Genomic DNA, 19280 nt, shown 5'->3' with positions numbered 1-19280 from the left:
CCAGACTGTGGTGTTGTGGTGTCAATGTCTCCTTGGCATTGCAATAGTAAAGCCAATTTGAGGGTTTCAAAACCTTTGACTTCCTGGAGTCTCTGAAAGAAAAAACATGTGGGACTCAGATGAGGATTCAGATGCGTAATAGAAATAAGGTGTTGGCATGCAAGTGAAGTGCTGACTCAAGTTATAATCCATAGAGATCCTGGACTTGATTCAGTTCCTAAACACAGGTGTCTAATGAGACCTGAGATAGCCCAGCATATCCCGTTTGGCTTCCAGCTGCCATCTCTTAGGGAAACTGATGACTTTGAATCTTTAAAGTTTTTAAATGCTACAAGACATCTATGTTTGGTAGCTAAATTGATCCCCTAGTCAGTGAAACCAATGTGTGATTTGCTTGTAGATACTACTTTAGCATGAGCTGAATCTATGAGATTTCTTTACCTACCGTATCAGTATAGATTAAAATGTGTTATTAGACCTCAAACTTTCTCTTAAGTTTTGAAAATCCCGTGCATGCTGTTCCAACTTTGTAGCATCCTGTTGTGGTCCAAAGCAGAACTATACTGGGTAGAAGTAACTACTCTTTATTTAAGGACTGTTGCAGAAGTGCTTTGGATCGCACTGTGCCAAGTGCCAGGCATGACACAATGAAAACACAGTTTCAGAAGATAAAGTTCACAGCTCAAAAAGTATCATATCGGCAAGGGCTCTGCCTATAAACTGGGGTTTGGCGTAATCAAAGACTGTGTTTCACAATTGCTTTAAGCCCCAAAACTACCAATTCCTTGATTCAGTTTTAAGGGGGGCTCTACAATGCCTAGTGCTAATATGATGGAGAGAACAGGAAGACTAAATCAAAGCGGACTATGAAGGAGGCTACATCTTCTGGCAAAGTATCTGCATTTAGATCAGTTTAAAGGGACTTCAAAACAGTGACCTCAGTTATGAGGGGGTGGTTGTTATTACAGGCTGAGGAATCTTACTCAGGTATGAAGGCCTTTTTCCAGTGTAGCTTGTAGTGTTTGAGAAGGAATTTAAGCTTAAATCAGAAACAGCCATTCCTGTTGCTCTCTTTTGCCACTAAGTTAGCGCAGGACACATAGTTGCTTACATAACTGTTCTGTGTTTTATGGTGAAACCTTTGCAGAGAGTATGTATTTTTGCAAAGCTTATCTAGTGTGGGATTTTAAAGTTGGAGTGTCTTGGGCACTGTCTGACTTGGCCTGAAGCATTCTCAAGAAACTGTAAATTAGGCAGATAAAAATCAGACACATTGAGTTGAGTGACTTTCATGTACTGAAATACGACATTAAGTCAGATCATTCTACTTCTCAGTCCAGATTTAGTCGAACCCTGAGTATGGGGCAAATGAAGGAAGTGGTTTGGGGTTGTTTTTTATGGCAACCAGAAATGTTATCCTTCTGATAGGCATCTATACGTAATGATTCATTTTGGTAATTGCTCATTGACACTACTGGTAGGCTTTTATTAATGTGCACATGCTTTTGTGTGTGTGTGTATAGATATATCTGTGGTTTAACTTACCTATAAGAGCTTACACTACTGTTACCTGTCTCTGGTTTGTTACGATAGCCCGTTGGGTTACTGCTGGGAAGCTGGGGTGTCTGGAACTGGGAAGGAGGCTTGGTTGATTTCCCCAGCTTAGTGTTCACTTGTCCTCTACATTTCAGTCCAGAGCATGTATGCCCCAAGCTAATGGAGCCAGAGGGAAACAGAGAGATGTACTTGTCCATCTGGGTAGAAAATGCTTAGTGCCATTAAGGAGATACACATTTCCACCCCCATGGCAGTAAGCGATGGCCTTGTGTTTGATGGGTATGGCTGTTAGATGGAAGGTGCAAGCCATGAAGCAGAGCTCATTCCGAGCTTACCTGGCCGATGAGTGTGCAGCCTCTTGTCTCTCCACTCAGACCTCCTCTGAGACAGATGAGCCATATTCTAAATGCCAGCTTATAAAAAATGTAGTTTTTGTAATGAAGCAAGCAATTCCTTCTTTTTTTTTTCAGTTGGAAGCTTATTTGGGGTTTCTGCCCCCCACCATTTAGATATGAAGCCTCCTATACTTATTTCCCTTTATATGCCTTAAATACGAAAAGCAGGTACAGCAGTAAAGGCTCAGCTTCCTGCACCAGACTGACCCTTACTGAATACCGCTTTGTATCAACAGTGTTCTTGTGTTGATTACACTTGCTTTGCACTTCAGGTGAAGTGAGCAGTGTAAGTCATCGTGTGTCAGGGATGGAGAATGTGGTGTGAACTTTCCCAGTTCTATTGCATGAGGAGGGCTTTTGCATTTGGATAGCTGTGTCACTGTATCATGGGGATGGAGGTAGGGGAGGTTTGGTTTGAACATAACTTAGGAGTTTAACATTTTTTATAACTGGTTTCTTATCTAGAATAGAAGTGGTAACTGTTAATTGTCATGTTTTCAGATTATTTAAAACTGTCCTGTCTCTCTCACTTTATGGTGTTTGATTATAAGCGGTTAGTTCTTTCCAGTGGTACATTATCCTTGTATAATCCGGTGGGCCTCATTTTTGAAACAGCTTTATCCTGGGCATATCGTTATGTGAAGCACCTACAGATTTAAAGTAGCTTAGCAGGCTTCTTGGTATTGATAATATTTTAACACCTTTGCAGGTTCTTGCTAGTGTGTTCTTCTGGGGCTTGAAGCTTGCTTTCTTTTCCTCCTTTCTGAACAGTAAGCTCAAATCTCTCCAAAATAATGTGATAAGCATGTTTTGCATGAGGACCCACTCACACTGAATGCAAACTATCCTCAGCGTTGGATGTAGCCACCTTTCCTCAGATCCATTTTCTGTGGCACTGCAAGATGTTTGTTTAATTTTGTGGAAGTTGTATGAAGGCATGTATGTAATCTATGAATTTTATCTCCATGTTTGCAAATGTGGCATCTCTAAATTTCTCTGCTGTGGTTCTTTATTTTCCTTTACTCTATTTTGTAAAGTGATTGACTACTAAAGCATTCATTGCTTCTGAGCCAGGGTAATATGAAACAAATTTGGTTACATGCTTTGGATATGTAAACGTGTCGGAATGGTGGTATACTCTGTCCTGTTTGCTTCTGCCAGCACACCCCTTCCTGATGTGCATGAGAAGTTCAATGTATACTTTGCAAACTGGCTGAGGCAGTGCATGTAATCTGTGTCTTCGCAACTTTTTGTGCCATGCCCTTGATTCTTCTGTGCATTGAAGTGCAGCTGTTACGCTGCCTTGTGTTACGGCTTACCTGTGTGAAGATGAATAGAGACCCAAAGAATTTTTTGGCACAGGTTATCTAGGAGAAAATTGTGCTCTACATGGGTTATCTGGACAATGAAAAATGCTGATTTAAACACACTATTTAATGCTTAAGGGCTGTGATCTTCATTTGGTAAGTATTCCCATGAAAATTAGTGGAATGACTTACAGGCCCAGTTCTGCTTACGTTGAGCTCAATGACAGGAAAACCAGCTGACTCTAAATATGCCACGTAACCAAATCTGAATAGTGCTGGCCATTCTGGCCTTAGGTCCTTTTACTTAACAAAGCTGTAAATTGTCTAGTGTTAAAACAGGAGTTAATAAATATTGGTGGTAAAACAGAATTGACTCTGAATTTGTCAGATGGCTTGAAGTTGTCTGACCCAACTGCTCTTAGTTAAAGCCAATAGGAAGATATCAGAGTTTAAACAATATTGAGCTCCTCAGTCATGTTAAAATGAAAATTTACCCATTAAAATTGAATTTTGAAATCTAACACTTCACACACAATAGATTATGTATATGTCTGTTTAAGAATTAAATTATTAAAAAGACATCTCTCTTGAAAGTACAATGCTATTTTACTACTGATGTGTAAAAATCTGTGTGAAGAATTAAAAATCCCATACATCAGGCAGTTTAGGGACAATGTCCAGATTTTTTTTAGAACTTTTTTTCCATAAGTGCTGAAACATCACATATCCAAGGACTAAAAAAATAATAATTTTGGGTGTTATTTGCTTGTACAGGTGTGAAAGTAGAATCCACACGTGATCAGTTATCTTCCAACAAGAATTCATTTTTAAGATTTGGTTTCATTTAGGTAAAACAGGGTGCAATTGCTATAATTTTTTTTCTTCTTGAATTTATAATGGACTTATTACTTATTTTACATGCTGTGATCTCGGCTTTTGTTTCCATAAATACATGTTAAGTACCTAAAGACTGGTTCTCAAAACAGGTACAGAAAGGTTAATAACCTGTTTGCATTGAAAATTCCAGTTAACCTCACTTTACAAATAGGCAGGGAAAGGTGCATCTTTTCACAGTTCCCTCAAAAAAGAGCTTGGGCAGTGCCCTTCTATAGGGCTATTATTTCCAAATACAGAGACCAGCACTGTCAGTAGCACAAATTATATTAGCAGTTCTCTGAAGCCTTTTACTTCTCTGTTGCAGTCTGTTTTCTAAGCTCACAGAGTCTTTTCAGCCTCCTTTAAGCAGAGAGCAAACCTGTCTCCTCTTGGAGCTCCAGAGGTACATTTTTTTTTATTCCCTGCCTTCTGAATCTTTCCCAATTTGTCTTTATCTGGTGAGCACAAATGAACTTACATTACATGTCTTGTGGCAAAGCACAAGCCTGGAACTGCGAAAGCCTTGTTTCCTGGCTGGAGAAACAGAAAGTGTAAAATTTGGATTAACCCTAAAAATGTGTCTAAGATAAGGTCTTTTTGACCACTGTTTGTTATTTGTGCTGGCAGGGTAAAAGAAGTTCAAGTTTAAAATAGGTCTGACTGGAAAACACTATCCTTAAAAAATACTTATCCTTAAAAATACTATCCCTTCTAAGTTTCCTTTTCTGCCTTTTTTTTTCAGGTGTTCATTTTCCCTTTTCCAGTATTATTGCTTCAGCACATGTTTTGTTTGCACTTGTTTATTTTTTCACTCATTGCAAAAAATAAACTTTCCAGATTGATAATTAAGGTTTATGGTATTCAATTCACATTTAAAATGATACTGAAGTTTTGCACGTAGAGAGGAAACTTATTTTCCGCACTTCATCGCTGACTCTGAAACAAAAAGAAAATTAAATATTAGTATTTGGATTCCTCTTCTTGAGACAGTTTTATTTTCTACCAAGATTTGCACATTTGGCTGTGCCACATACATCGGCACTGGCGATGTGCCGTGCATTTAACCATGCTGTGCACACTGCGGTGCCTCAGGTTACGCAAAGGTTGTGTTGCATCCTGTGGCACTCCGTACCCTAATTTAGCCTGACATTATGCTTTCACTCATCACATTGGATTAGGTACAGCATGCGTGCCCGTACATGAGAGGATGTTTTTGTGCCATATAGTTATTGTAGATTGGAGGAGTTGATGTTAAATGTTAAATGTTAAATGTTGGATGTGATCTCAGCGTTCAACTTTCCTGGGTTGGTGCAGTGGCCTCGCGCCGAAAGACATAAGCCCACAAAGCACTGATGATATGTTCTTCTCTCTAGGCAAGCCGAGCCAGGGGCCCTGAGGGAAAACCCACAGGTGAAGAGGGATCAGCTGAACCAGAATTTAGGCCACAAGTGGAAGGCATCTGTCAGACCTTTGCATGCACGAGAGCCTACGGTTCTGCCTCACGAGAGTCGGGGGAGATCTGGGACGTTGCCTAGTGATTACCGATACTCTGAGGAAAACGTGAGTGAGAGGAACCAGGATCACAGCTTGCCTCATCTTCCCTGCTCTGAGTCTCAAACCTTGAATGAGAACCACTCCTGTCTATCCTGGGGCAAAGGAGAGGAAAATCATAGGGTAGAGCCAGCACTGCCGAACAAGAAGCGTGGACCTGCTCCTCAGAGGCCACCACCACCTAAAAGAGATAAATACAGGCGACCGGATAATTCTGCGCTATCACTTGGCACCTCTTCTGAATCTCTGCTGGCAGCGCCCAGCCGGCCTTTTCCTTCCTCATCCCCCAGTTCCACTGAAGTATTTGCCAGTCACTCCTCTCTCTGTCAGAGTCCTGCAGCTTTCAATGGAAAACTGAAGAGTGCTAATTCACAGCAGCTCCATCAAGCATCGTCCACAGAGAATGTTTATCAGCACTTAGAAGAAAAAACGCACCTTAGGTCTGAGTCTGTATTATCTTCCAAGTATCGGTATCTTCAAAAACCTGCCATGGAGACATCAAGGTCCCCTTCTCCTCAGTTTGCACCACAGAAGCTCACTGATAAACCTCCTGTGTCGGTACAGGATGAGAACTCAGCCAGGTACTAGATGTAACTCCTTTACTATTTTATTAACACTTTTTTTGCCCAATTAGACCTTACTAATGGTTGACTGTTCATTTTCTTTACTGAAAGCACATCCTTTGGTTTCGCTAAGCAGGAGGCATCCCAACGTGTCCTGAAGAGGCCTAAGACTTGTGTGAAATTTCAATTGGTACAGTTAAAGTCCTTCAACTGGTCTGTGGTTTCTGTTAGTCAGGTGGTGCTGCTCAGGTGTTACAGCTGGTAGATAGAAAATTAAAGGGATGGATTCAAATAGGTTTTCCACTGTAAGTCTGAGATCAGAAGATTCCCTGTCATGATTTCCCCTGCCTGAGTCTGTATATGAACATGAATCAATGTAAGGACAAGGCAGATGTGGGAAGGGAAACTAACATTTGTGTGAACATCTGTTTTGAAAACGCGCACACACTAAGTAGGGCTGGAGCGCTTCCCCATGAGGACAGGTTGAGAGAGTTGGAGTTGTTCAGCCTGGTGAAGAGAAGGCTCCAAGGAGACCTTATAGCAACATTTCAGTACTTAAAAGGGCTTACAGGAAAGCTGGGGAGAGGCTCTTTATCAGGAGTGCAGTTACAGAACGAGGGGTAACAGTTTCAAGCTGAAAAGGGTAGATTTAGATTAGATGTAAGGAGGAAGTGTTTTACTATGAGGATGGTGAGGCACTGGCACACGTTGCCCAGAGCAGTTGTGGCTGCCCCATCCTTGGAGGTGTTCGAGGCCAGGTTGGATGGGGCTATGAGCAACCTGATCCAGTAGACTGCCCATGACAGGGGAGTTGGATCTGGGTGGTCTTTGAAGATCCCTTGCAACCCAAACCGTTCTATGAATCCATGATTCTGTAAGGCACGCTGCCAGATCATTACAGTTTTCATGTTGGTTTTACAACGAAACATGGCACTCTAGGTAGTCTGCGGAGGGCTCTGCAGCACTATTTGTGTTGAGATGGGCTCAGGATTCAGAAGGAGAACATCAGTCCTTTCCCAGGATAGATAAACTCTGAACTAGACATGCCACGTGAAATTAATTGATTGCTGTCTGTCACTTGCTACTAACATCGTAAAAGGTTATCCTCCCACAAGATAATGAACTCTTCCAGGAAGCTCAGGAATCTTATTTTTCATAAATCCTTCAGCACTATAATTCACAGTTAAAGAATGAAAACAGAACCTCCAAGCTGAATGGATGCAGAGGTTAGTTCTTTGAGCAAAAGTGGTTGGAAGGGCTTTTCTCTGCTGTAATGTGAATGGTTGAATAGACCCAATCATGTTATATTCCAGTGTGCCTTATGACATAGAAAACATGAATCGCTTTTTTTTCCTAAACATGCCTTGATGTTTTTCCTCTTGTAACCAGAGGAAAAAAATTATATTTCATCCTGCAGTGTTTTTAACATGAAGTAATAAGAGAGTTCACCATGGAAAGTGCAACGTGTAAAGTGAACCCTAGCATCTATTTGCAAGGGTAGATGACACTAATGACTTGCTGAATGTATTGCTTTGACTTCCTTAATGTATTGCTTTATAAGTAGATACTAAGGATGCATAGGAAGCTGATTGTATGTCCTTCCTTTTTACTTAGCTTTGATGTTGAAATGAACACTGAGTTGTGCCTAATTATATGCCCATATCTGAATATTATACTTACTCTCCAAATCTTTTGTTAACATTTAAAATTCTTAAGCTCAAGCAGCTTTTGTTTGTGCATAATGTGTTGTCCTCAATTAATAATTACATTACTCAATAAAACAGATACAGCAAAAAAGGAAAGACATGTGGGCCATACCTCTAGAACCTTCTGTATAATAATTACTATATAGTATTTGTTTCATATGAGTTAAATATGTTAAGTAGATATGTCTTAATTTGCAATTAATTAGATTTGGATTGTTACTTCTGTTGGCTCCTTGCATATAAGCTATTGGACATGCCAGTTTGCGTGCTGTGGGCAGCTGTTTGATGATGTCAACATGTAGCTATTTACTTTCCTTTAAGAAATGTGTCTTGTTTATCAATAGGATAAACTGAGGCAGTGTGTGGGGTTTCCTTTAGGTAGAACAGTGCAGTGTGAGGAAATATTGATGGTGTGTAGAACCTAGCTATTTCAAAAGACAGCTGTTTAGCCATAATAAAGATGAAAAGAGTGCATCAGTAGATGTGCATCAGACTGTAGGTCTAGTAGATGTAAACGTACACTCAGATTAAGGAGTGACTGTGCTCGTGGTTGGCATAAAGCTTCGTAATGGCCACAAGCAGAGTTGTTGCAAGTCAAAATGCTGCAGTCCCACAAATGGAAAACCTTCAGGAGTCAGTAGGATAGTGACTGCAGAAACAGAATTTCTAAAGCACCTGTTGCTAAACTATCTTTGCTGTGACTGAAATCAGTTGACTTGATGGTGCTTTAAGTATCCGAAAAATTTTTACTAGGCTGACAGGAATGTACTCAGTCTCAAAACAAATGCTGGACATTTTAGGTAAAGAATTGCAATCAGCTCCCTTCTCTTCCAGTTGCTCTATATACACTTAACACACGCATCTTTTGTTTCCCCCAAATTCAAAATTGTGTTCCTCCTCACAGTCTGGTAGAGTCCAAAAGGTGTGGGCTGTGTTTAAAACCAAATCAAATTAGAGGTTGGGGGCAGTGGCAGGTCTCTGCCCAGCTCTGCTGTAGCCAGGAGGACAGCCTGCATCTTCAGGCAGGGAGCTGGGGCTGAGTGGTGGACACAGGAGTAAGCTCTTAAAAATGACAGTCATCTTGAATGAAAACGCCCTGATTGAATGGAGAGGGGAACATCATTGAGCATGGGCTGGAAAACCTGCCCTAAAAATTGTATCAGTGTGCCACAGTATGTCTGTTTCCCTATTGGGAAGCTGCATGTTCATTCAGAAGCAAATATACCTTTAGATTATATTTACAACTTCTGAAAAACAGTAAAGTCAAACAGATTTTGCTGTGAAAGAAACGTGCAGCTCATCAAAATAAAACTTTATTTTTAAGGAAAGTGACACACCCACACTTAGAGGAAAAGAGCCCTAGTATGTCTTGCTCACGTATCTGAAAGGCAGCAAGCAACCCAGCCAGATGAAATCAGATATTTTAGCTAGTAGGCAATGTTCCTTTGCTTGCTGTAGAGCTTCCAAACCCACAGTATGACAATAATTTTAAACTTTCTGCAAACTTAAAACCACCAAACTAGATTTCAGTTTCTTATATAGTTTATATACAGTACAGATGTTTCAGTAATGTTATTTAACATGTTATTGTCCAATTCAAAAATCAAGGTTAGCCTCCCCTTTATATAGCTTGTTTTACTGAATGTCCAGCATGACCCTTTGTGCTATGCAGTACAGAATTTTTGCTATAAGCTTCTCTTAAAAGGAGTATCCCGATTTGTGTGTTATCCTCTTCAGTGGCTGTTTTTATGTCTTGGAAGTAAAAAACTAGGACACTGTGGTGGGATATGTTTATTAAACTTCTGTATCTTGTGTGCAATTTCATAAATACAGAGGATTTTTTTAAATAATATTAAGTTTTGAATGGTTTCCCTCTTTCCCATGTGTGATTATTTGTTGTTCTTGTAGATCAGCAAAGACCTAGCCTGCAGGAAGCTTCCATCTGGTCTGTTGTCTCTTCCCTTGGAAGAGCTGGGAATTGATGTGAGGACATCACAAATTCCCTAGGTAGCTGAACTGTCCCTCAGGCCAAAAGCTGAGGCTGCTGTTGGGTCTGTTCAAGGCCATGAGGTTGAGCCCAAGGCATGTTTTTCTCTGTATGTGTGCCAGCGCAGAGGTAAAAGTCAGTTCAGCAGCTCTCCCTCAAATCTGGGGCATGGCTGCTGAGATTGGAGCCTTGTGTTCATGGAGACAAACTGAAGTCCTGTACCATGAGTATTGTGCAAGGCTGATTACTTACAATTGACCCAACACTGCTTAAAATGTGTGGGCAGAAAAGAAGATGTGTAGGTGTAGAGTTTGAGACACAGTGCAAGGAATATTCCTTTACCTAAATGTCTTATCTGCCTTTTTTCATACTTGAGCGTCCCCTCTGATTTGCAGATAAGCATTCAAATGTAAGGTTCTTCCATTTCTAAAGATGAATTTTCCTTCTTTTCCAGAATTGAAAAGGTTATAGACAACAACACTACAGTGAAAATGGTTCCCATCAAGATAGTTCATTCTGAGAGCAACGCAGAGAAGGAGAGTCGGCAAAGTCTTGTCAGTACTATGGAGCCTCCTGCTTTACCCAGTGGTTTGGAAAAGGACCAGATTAAAACACTCAGCACTTCTGAGCAATCCTATTCACGATTCTGTGCTTACACCAGGCAAGGTGTAGAGCCAGAGCCAGAAGCCAGAAGCAAACCAGCTGAGCCTCAACCAGCTGAAGAACCTGGGAGCAACTTGAAGGACAGCAGTGCTGCCACACCAGTAGTCAGCTATGTAAAGGCTAAAGAGAAGACCTTGGAAGACTGGAAGTCAGAGGAACTAGCTAGAGAGATCGTGGGAAGAGATAAATCTCTAGCAGACATACTAGATCCTAATGTGAAAATAAAAACAACAATGGATCTGATGGTTGGAATATTCCCTAAAGATGAACATCTCCTAGAAGAAGCTCAGCAACGCAGGAAGCTCTTGCCAAAAGTTCCTTCTCCAAAAGTTTCAGAGGAGAAGTGAGTATTACTTTCCATAAGCCAGTGTTTCCTTGCCGGCTGCTGTCCAAAATGTGTCTGTTTTCCTAGGGAACTGAGGGTGAGGATCCGCCTGCTGTTGGGGTCTGAGGCTTTTCTAAGACCTTTCCATTGTAATAGGAGTCGGGCATAATACTGTTAATGATACCATTAATGACAAGAAAAAGAATGGTGTTGTGCAATATTAAGCGTCAAGACCTGGTTGAAAACTATTTGTATGAGTACTTAAGGAATAATTAGCTTCCCCCATTTAATAGTGATTAGATATTTTACTAAGACTATACAGTCCTGTAACTGAATAGAGAAGGAACAATATTTTAGCCTTTTTTATGCAATGAAAATTTACAAAGACAGCTTGAAGTGAACATGAAGCATTTCCTGAAAGTGAATGAGAGTAAAGTAAGAAAATACTTAAACTCTGTTAAATTCCATCCATGTTGACGTTACGTGAGTCTTTTAGTTTCTTGATATGAGTTATCAGATTAAGTTGTAGCCTTCTCAAGAAATTTGTGTATAATTCCATAATCAAAAAGATAAATACTTATGTTGTAGCTTCTCTCATTTGGAAGTCTGAAAAGATACTCTCTGTGACACAGGTCTTTGCACGACTTAAAAAAATGTAACTTCATGTTTTGTTTCCAGCTGAGATATCTTAGGTTCATTTCATTCATTGTAACCATGAAAGGTCTTTTGCACTACCTCAGTTTTAGCTTTTGGTGGACGTGTACTGAGTTCACAAAAATTTTCTTCACAGCCAGAACTTATTTATCCTGTTCCCAAAGGTAATGTCTTTCTGTTGAACCCCCTGCTCGCTTGTTGAAATGATGGCACTAAAAGTTTGTCCTTCCTTTTCAGTGGCTGTGTTGCTAAGGCAGTTAATTAAAGTTTTGTCTTTTTATCAGGAAAGAGGAGCAGAGTGTGCCGTCTGCCATCTCCCTGACAACCAATTCCACTTACTACAGCACATCTGCACCAAAGGCAGAGCTGCTGATTAAAATGAAGGACATGCAGGAGCAGCAGCAACAGCAGCAGAGCGAGGACAATTCTGAAGATGAGCTGGATCATGACTTGTCAGAAAAGAAGGTAAGAGACATTTCTAAAAGTGTTCTAGAAGGCTCTCGGTTACATGCATATCATTAACAGTGAATTTGCTAGGTAAACAGCCCTAAATAAAAGGTACAGGATCACTTGGAAAACTGGCCTTCTTTTTGAAGGATGGGAGGGATTGTTAAATGTCCAACTGTGAATTTAGGAACTTCATATTAGGTGCTTTTTGCAGCTTGATACGTGTTTTGGAAGATGGCAAGGGGAGAAGCTTGGGGGAGGTTATTTTCCAATTTTGTTTTCCATTTTGGTGTATTTCTCTGACTTGCTATATACAAAGAAAGAGTAGGGCTTGTGTAACCACCTGTAACTGGTGGTGGTTGTAGCTGTTCCACCTCGCACACATATGCACATGCATGCACTCATACATACCACTTTGCCCTTTGTTTCTCCTACCTCTCAAATTCATAACAGTAGTGGTGGGAGACAGCTAATCAGCTTGGTGAATTGAGTGGAAGTTACTTGTCACAAGGGAGATGGTCTTCTCCACTCTTGTTCATCCCCACCCTTTGGTGTTTTATTTTTGATCTAAGGTTAACATAATATCCCAGGTATTAAAATGATGGTATAATGGCATTTCTGAGAAAGTGTTGTCCTACTTTAAAATGGTTGCACTCATCTCATTAGTGATTTGGCATGAAATATTTTAGTCATAGTTGCCAGTATGGATAAGCTGGGGGAAATGGTCTGTTTGATCAGTTCAAGTAATGCAGTTTAACTCTGTTTACCTAAGTCAGTAATGCAATAGTGTGCAAATCTTTTCTTTCAAAGTCATCTCTCTGCTTAATAATCAACAACCAGGGTACATTTGGTAGTCCAGCGCCAAAGAAATGTCTTTTAATTGCATATTAGGAATATATTTAATAATTAAGAATGAGAGATTCCTTAGGAAATTCCCACCTCCTGTTCAGTGCAGGAACAGATGCCACTGCATTTGAGGAAGCTGTAGTGTTTTGTGTTACCCCTCTGGGTATTTTTCGTCCCTCAGCCTTTCCTTCCTCTGCCCGCCCTGCGTCACAGAGTTCAGTACGACACGTATTGCCGGGGCACGACTGCAGCAGGAGAGCTGCCCTTACCTTCTTGCCAGAGAGCCGCTGAATCCAACAGCTATACTACTTAGACAAATTAAGGATTTTGCTGCATTTGGAATAATTTGGTTTTATCTGGTGCCACACATGCTGGTCATATTCATTGTTTTTTGCTACGATTAGTTTCCCTCTTATTAATTATGGACTGTATGTATGGGGGTGTTAAAATTAAACCTTTCTTGTTTGCCCAACAAAACTAAATACTAAAACTACTGTAAGCGTAAGTGCCGTTTATTTGTGTTGGTGTTTGTTAACAGGAAAGTCATACTGAGCCTTTACATACTCTTCCCTCCATCCCCCCCAACTCCAGGGTACACCACTAATCATAGGAGATAGGATGTGTAATGTTTCATGAAGAGCTTTTAGCAGAGCTCTCCCATCTTCTTCTCTGAATATACATGCTGTTGTAGCCACATGTACATTGCTGCTTACTTCTTTCCCTGCTCCTCCACATGCATTAGGATGCAAGCACTCAGTTCAGTGGGCTTTCGTCTTGGATCTTGTCAGAAAGTGTATAAAACTCATGTAAGTGGGTCAAGGCATCTTCATAAGACAGACAGAGTATATAACTTGGCCCAGCTTCACGTATTTGGCAAGAGTTTAATGCAAGATCATTAAGGACCTGAACGCTTTACGACTACAGTCATTTTAGAGGACGGATATGCCTAGAACCTATCCTTGGTTCCTAGAAATGGGTCAGTTCTGTTATGAGATACCTTAATTGCAGTCCACTGTGGAATGTTTCTGATATTTGTCAGTCTCTGCTTTGCAAACCAGAAATGTGTGGTGGGTTTTTTTTTCTTTTGAAATGAGTACAGGAATTTCATATATAATTGTCAATTTTATTTATTTATTTTTAGTTTGAGACAATCCCTGTATTCCCTGATAGCGGGAATGGAATGTGTGTGTTTCATGTCCTGAATTTAGTGTAGGTTTACCACAATTGTAAAATACTGAACAGGTGTTGAAAACACTATAGGAGTGGTTTTTGTCTTAAGGAAAATCCATGTGTGGCTGAGTAAGAAGTGTCCCCTTTGCCTTTAGGAATATTTAGCAACTCCTGAAGAGGGTAAAAATAAAAGAAAAATACCAAGTTTCTTCTGCTTTTTGGCCTGAACTACATGTGAAATGGGGTGGTGAGCTGAAGGCAGAGTAATTTACATAAGGCATGCCAAGCAGAGCCGCTGGAGCAGTGCTCTGCTGAGCTGCTTTCCGTACTGCTAGTGAGATCAGCAAGAATTACTGGAAAAAGATGAGGTTTTATTGTTTGTTGGTATAGAATTCAGAGTTATAAATTATTCATTTGCCAGTTTCAAGATGTAGATTGGAGCCTTTTTGACTCAGAAGATATTGAATGTAATATAGGTTTTCTGCTGGTTAGCAAAAGCAAGTAGTGAGCTCACAGTTGCTGCATCCAAAGGGTGCTTCATCAGGGTAGGAAGCAGTCAGGAATCATAATCCAAGTCTTAATAGATAAAACAGTCTGAAAGAGGGGTGAGTACTTATGGCCTTCTCAACTTCAAAAGCGGTCCTTTAGAGGCTATCGTCTTCTATTTGGGGATGTCTAAAGAGGATACTACTGGGAAAATGACTTTTTTGGAGAGGGTGGATTTAAAGAAAGAAGCTTTATGAGAGAGCTGATCTGGATTGTCAGACCAGATTGGTAAACATTGAGCACTCGTATTGCTTTTTTTTCATCCGAGAATGTCGCGGCACAGCTGCAGAAGTGAAAAACTCGAGATGATAACATAAAGCACAACACTGTCCTGTTGTGCTGTGGATGGTAAAACAGCAGCATTGTGCATGTCATCTGAGAGAAATGAGAGCGTAGCACTGTGACCTACATAATCCAAATCAAACTGCATTTGCATTGAGAGAAGGGAAGGAAAAAATCAAATCCTGCAGATTAATCAGTCAGTAAAGCAAGCATCTGTAGAACTGCTTACTACCTTAATCTTTTGGGCACCCAGACTAACAGATAACCCAAATCCAGATTAACCTGGCCTGAGTATATTAAATCAAAAGGGAGAAAACCAGCCTGGATAATCCATGTGTTGAATTTCTACTTTCCTAAAGGATGTTAAATTTTCAGGGTGTAGTTGATTTCTGTTAAGATGGCAGACTTTTTTTCGTTCCCAAAATAGATGGGCAATGCCTGTTCAGTGGCTTGTGAGAGCAGTAGCTGCTATCGGTATGTTTCTTGATAATCATGAAGGCTTGTAATCAGATTTACGGGTAGAAGGGAGAGTTCCTAAAAAATGTCATGAGTGATTTTTTTCCAAAAAAAATTGAAGGGATGCTGTGAAATAACGACTATTTTAAAGGATGTGATTTTCACTTAGAAGTTGCAATAAGAGGTGTGTTTTTAAAGAACATTTTGGGAATTTTTCTTACCTGAAATTAGCTGAATACTAAGTAGGTATCTACATTTAAATGAATGAGGCATTTTTCGAGTATGATTCATCTCATGTTGGTGTAGATGACTGGTTGAACTGAGTTCCACCCCTTGCACACAAGTGAAAACTAATGGACATGTAAGAAACAAACCCTTTTGCCAAAACACAGATGCTTCTTTGGTCCTTTGGCAGAGCTACTTTGCACTGTGCTGCTTTGCACAATACAGAAGCAAATTTTGTTCCCTGTTCTGTGCCACAGGGATTATGATTTCCCTACGGAAATATTGTAAGGCAATGTTAACGCTAAGATTTTCTGAGTGTGGAAGGACTGCTATTGGAGGGATGCTAATATTATGCAGAAAGGAAGAAAAAGCTTGACAGTGCCCTAGTTTTAACTGCATTGTGGAAAATACAGGGTTGTTTTCCTGGTACTGTTTATTTTCCAAAGTGTAACTCTTCAGAAAGGTATTATGGACCTGGTATGCAGAGAGAATAGGATGTGATATACTTTATGCTGCTCCATAGCAGGCTTTGAAGCTCTTCAAAGAACAAGCAGAAATGCTTGCTAGGGGATGGAAAGTGGAGAGTCCTTTGTCTTTTGCCTCAAAGGTGAATTGCTGTAAAACAAGTCTCGAGCTGGGTGTTGTAGACCTACCTCCTGAACCTTTGAATCCAGAGGCATAGACCTTAGATGCATACTTAGACATTTATTTGTAATGCATTCATTGTTAGAGCCCCATGGGAGTTCCATTGTGTTACAACGGTAGATTCCTGACATGACTTTCTGTAGTGGGAAAAAATGCAGTAGTGCTGATTAATTCTCATCCCCTTTGTTTTCCACAGCAAGAACTTATTGACAGCATCAGTAGGAAGCTGCAAGTGCTGAGGGAAGCACGGGAGACACTTCTGGAAGACATCCAAGCAAACAATATACTGGGCGAGGAGGTAGAGGCTGTTGTGAAAGAAGTCTGCAAACCAAATGAGTTTGACAAATTCAAGATGTTTATTGGTGACCTTGACAAAGTGGTCAACCTCCTGCTGTCACTATCGGGTCGCCTGGCCCGGGTGGAAAATGCCCTTAATAACCTGGATGAAAATACCTCTCCGGAAGAGCGGGTGAGAAAGGCCAATAATAATATCATGCATTTAGTGAACCTGGCGTGAGGGTGTTTGCTTGGGTTTGTTTATCTAAATTGCAGAAAAGAGACTTAGCAAAAGTTTAAACAAAGAGGGGAACTACCGATAAGAGCATAAAAAGGAGGCAAAGTAAAATATTCTGACAATTTAAGATCAAAAAAGGAGTGTCACTTTGTGCTGTAATGCAGAAAGCTTACAAAATTATTTATAGAATCATAGAATAACCAGGTTGGAAGAGACCCACCGGATCATCGAGTCAAACCATTCCTATCAAACACTAAACCATGCCCCCCAGCACCTCATCCACCCCTGCCTTAAACACCTCCAGGGAAGGTGAATCAACCACCTCCTTGGGTAGCCTGTTCCAGTGCCCAATGACCCTTTCCGTAAAGAATTTTTTCCTAATGTCCAGCCTAAATCTCCCCTGGCGGAGCTTGAGGCCATTCCCTCTCATCCTGTCCCCTGTCACTTGGGAGAAGAGGCCAGCACCCTCCTCTCTACAACCTCCTTTCAGGTAGTTATAGAGAGCAATGAGGTCTCCCCTCAGCCTCCTCTTCCCAAGGCTAAACAACCCCAGCTCTTCAGCTGTTCCTCATAAGGTGAGCGGTCTCACCAGTGCTGAGTACAGAGGGAGAATAACCTCCCTGGACCAGCTGGTCACACCGTTTCTGATACAAGCCAAGATGCCATTGACCTTCTTGGCCACCTGGGCACACTGCTGGCTCATGTTCAGTCGCTGTCAACCAACACGCCCAGGTCTCTCTTCTCCAGGCAGCTTTCTAGACAGACTTCCCCTAGTCTGTAGCACTGCACAGGGTTGTTGTGCCCCAAGTGCAGGACCCGGCATTTGGCCTTGTTAAACCTCATGCCATTGGACTCTGCCCAGCGGTCCAGCCTGTTCAGATCCCTTTGCAGAGCCTCCCTACCCTCCAGCAGATCAACACTTCCACCCAGCTTAGTGTCATCCGCAAACTTGCTAAGGGTGCACTCGATGCCTTCATCCAGGTCATTGATAGAGACATTGAACAGGGCTGGACCCAGCACTGAGCCCTGGGGAACCCCACTTGTCACTGACCTCCAGCTGGATTTCACACCATTTCCCACCACTCTCTGGGCCCGGCCATCCAACCAGTTTTCCACCCAGGAGAGTGTGCGCCTGTCCAGAGGCTGGGAAGCAGGTACCTACCGATACAGAAATGTATCAAAGGAGAGATGTAGACATGTGCAAAACTTAAGTCTACAACAAACAGAAGAGAAAGAGTGAGGGGCCAGTAAGTGTCAAGTGAGTTTACCTTCTGCAGTTAAATGAATGTGAAAAGGGATTTTTGGCTCGTAGCTGGCAACTGAAATGCCAGCAGTCAACCTAAGTACTGTAACAGAATTTTTCCCATGGGCTGTGGATTCATGTTGTGTTACTTCAGCGTGCTTTGTTGTTTCACCAGTAAGAACCAGTAAGTGCTGGGACTAGTTTGAAGCTGCTTGGCCCTCACTGCTGCCAAACATACTTGTCCAGACCCCTTTCCAACTGAGGTAAAGGGAAGGTATTTGACAGCTTATTAGAGGGCAGATCAAAGCTTCTGGAATTTAAAGAAATGTAATCCTTCTTTAGACTTCTTTTTTATAAGTGTGGTTGCAGTTGCCTAATGGGCTCAAAGATGGGAGTGTGAGCTGGGGAAAGAGCTACAAGATAATATGAGCATATAGGAAACACTGTGTGAAAGCTGTGATAAAAATAGCTTATTGACTAGGTGTGAAAAAGGAAGAAGGTGTAGAGAGCAATGAGGTCTTCTCTCAGCCTTTTCTTCTCCAGGCTAAACAACCCCAGCTCTCTCAGCCACTCCTCGTAAGACTTGTTCTCCAGTCCCTTCACCAGCTTCGTTGCTCTTCCCTGGACTCGCTCCAGTTCCTCTTCATATGGCTGTGGTTCAACACAGCAAACAATTCTTGAGAAAGACTCTCAATAGGAAGAGCCAAAGATTGTCCTATCAGAAGAACTTCAGATGGCCTGTGTTTGGCTGAGGCTTCAGAGTTATGCTAACTGTGGGAAACTCTCCTGCACTCTTCTTGGTTGAAAACAGTCAGATGAAACCATCTTACATCGTTTACCTCTCTAGGCCTGGTGAGCCATTTATGTGTTGCTCAAAGAAGATCCTCAAGAATGATGTTTTGAGCCTGCAGTATATTTCACTTTACCCTACAAAACAGGCTTTCTGCTGTCTGTCATCTTTTGACGCTCCACTTCCCTAAACCTCCGTAAGGGCTGAGGAGCTAAGGTGTCATGCAAAGTTCATAACAAAAGTAGTACTTACTTTCCTTAATCTGTCAGGTTATTCATGTTCATCTTAAAGTCATGCTAAGGCTTGATAAGAAGAAACCATACAACTTAAATCTCAGAAATTGTTATGAAACAGTAAACATTTGATTGTTCTTGTGTTTGTTGACAGTGATAGCTTACAGCTTGAAAAACAGAGCTATTTCATCCCAAGGTTAGGCAGGTAACTCTGCAAGTGAGCTGGTTGTTATATGCCCTCTTGTGTTCATCAAATTGTAATTCTGCTACCTGGTGTACACACAAGCTGCAAGGCTGCC

At 41.2% G+C, this 19280-nt stretch overlaps 1 protein-coding gene across 7 annotated transcripts in view; it reads left to right on the top strand.

The window, feature by feature from the left end:
* The window catches only part of SHROOM2 (shroom family member 2), a 127845-nt gene that overhangs the window by 103719 nt on the left and 4846 nt on the right, over positions 1-19280 (top strand). For 5 of the 7 annotated variants that reach the window (XM_069875301.1, XM_069875355.1, XM_069875346.1 and 2 more), the window contains 5 exons: positions 4461-4538; positions 5509-6267; positions 10397-10948; positions 11869-12049; positions 16398-16670. In XM_069875301.1, coding sequence (XP_069731402.1) covers positions 4461-4538; positions 5509-6267; positions 10397-10948; positions 11869-12049; positions 16398-16670 — 1843 coding nt within the window. The remainder of the gene's footprint in view (positions 1-4460; positions 4539-5508; positions 6268-10396; positions 10949-11868; positions 12050-16397; positions 16671-19280) is intronic. The other 2 variants (XM_069875308.1, XM_069875327.1) reach the window with 1 other exon arrangement.

This window comes from Phaenicophaeus curvirostris, chromosome 1, assembly GCF_032191515.1.
Source record: "Phaenicophaeus curvirostris isolate KB17595 chromosome 1, BPBGC_Pcur_1.0, whole genome shotgun sequence".
NCBI lineage: Eukaryota > Metazoa > Chordata > Aves > Cuculiformes > Cuculidae > Phaenicophaeus > Phaenicophaeus curvirostris.
This window is presented reverse-complemented; position numbering and strand designations above follow the sequence as displayed.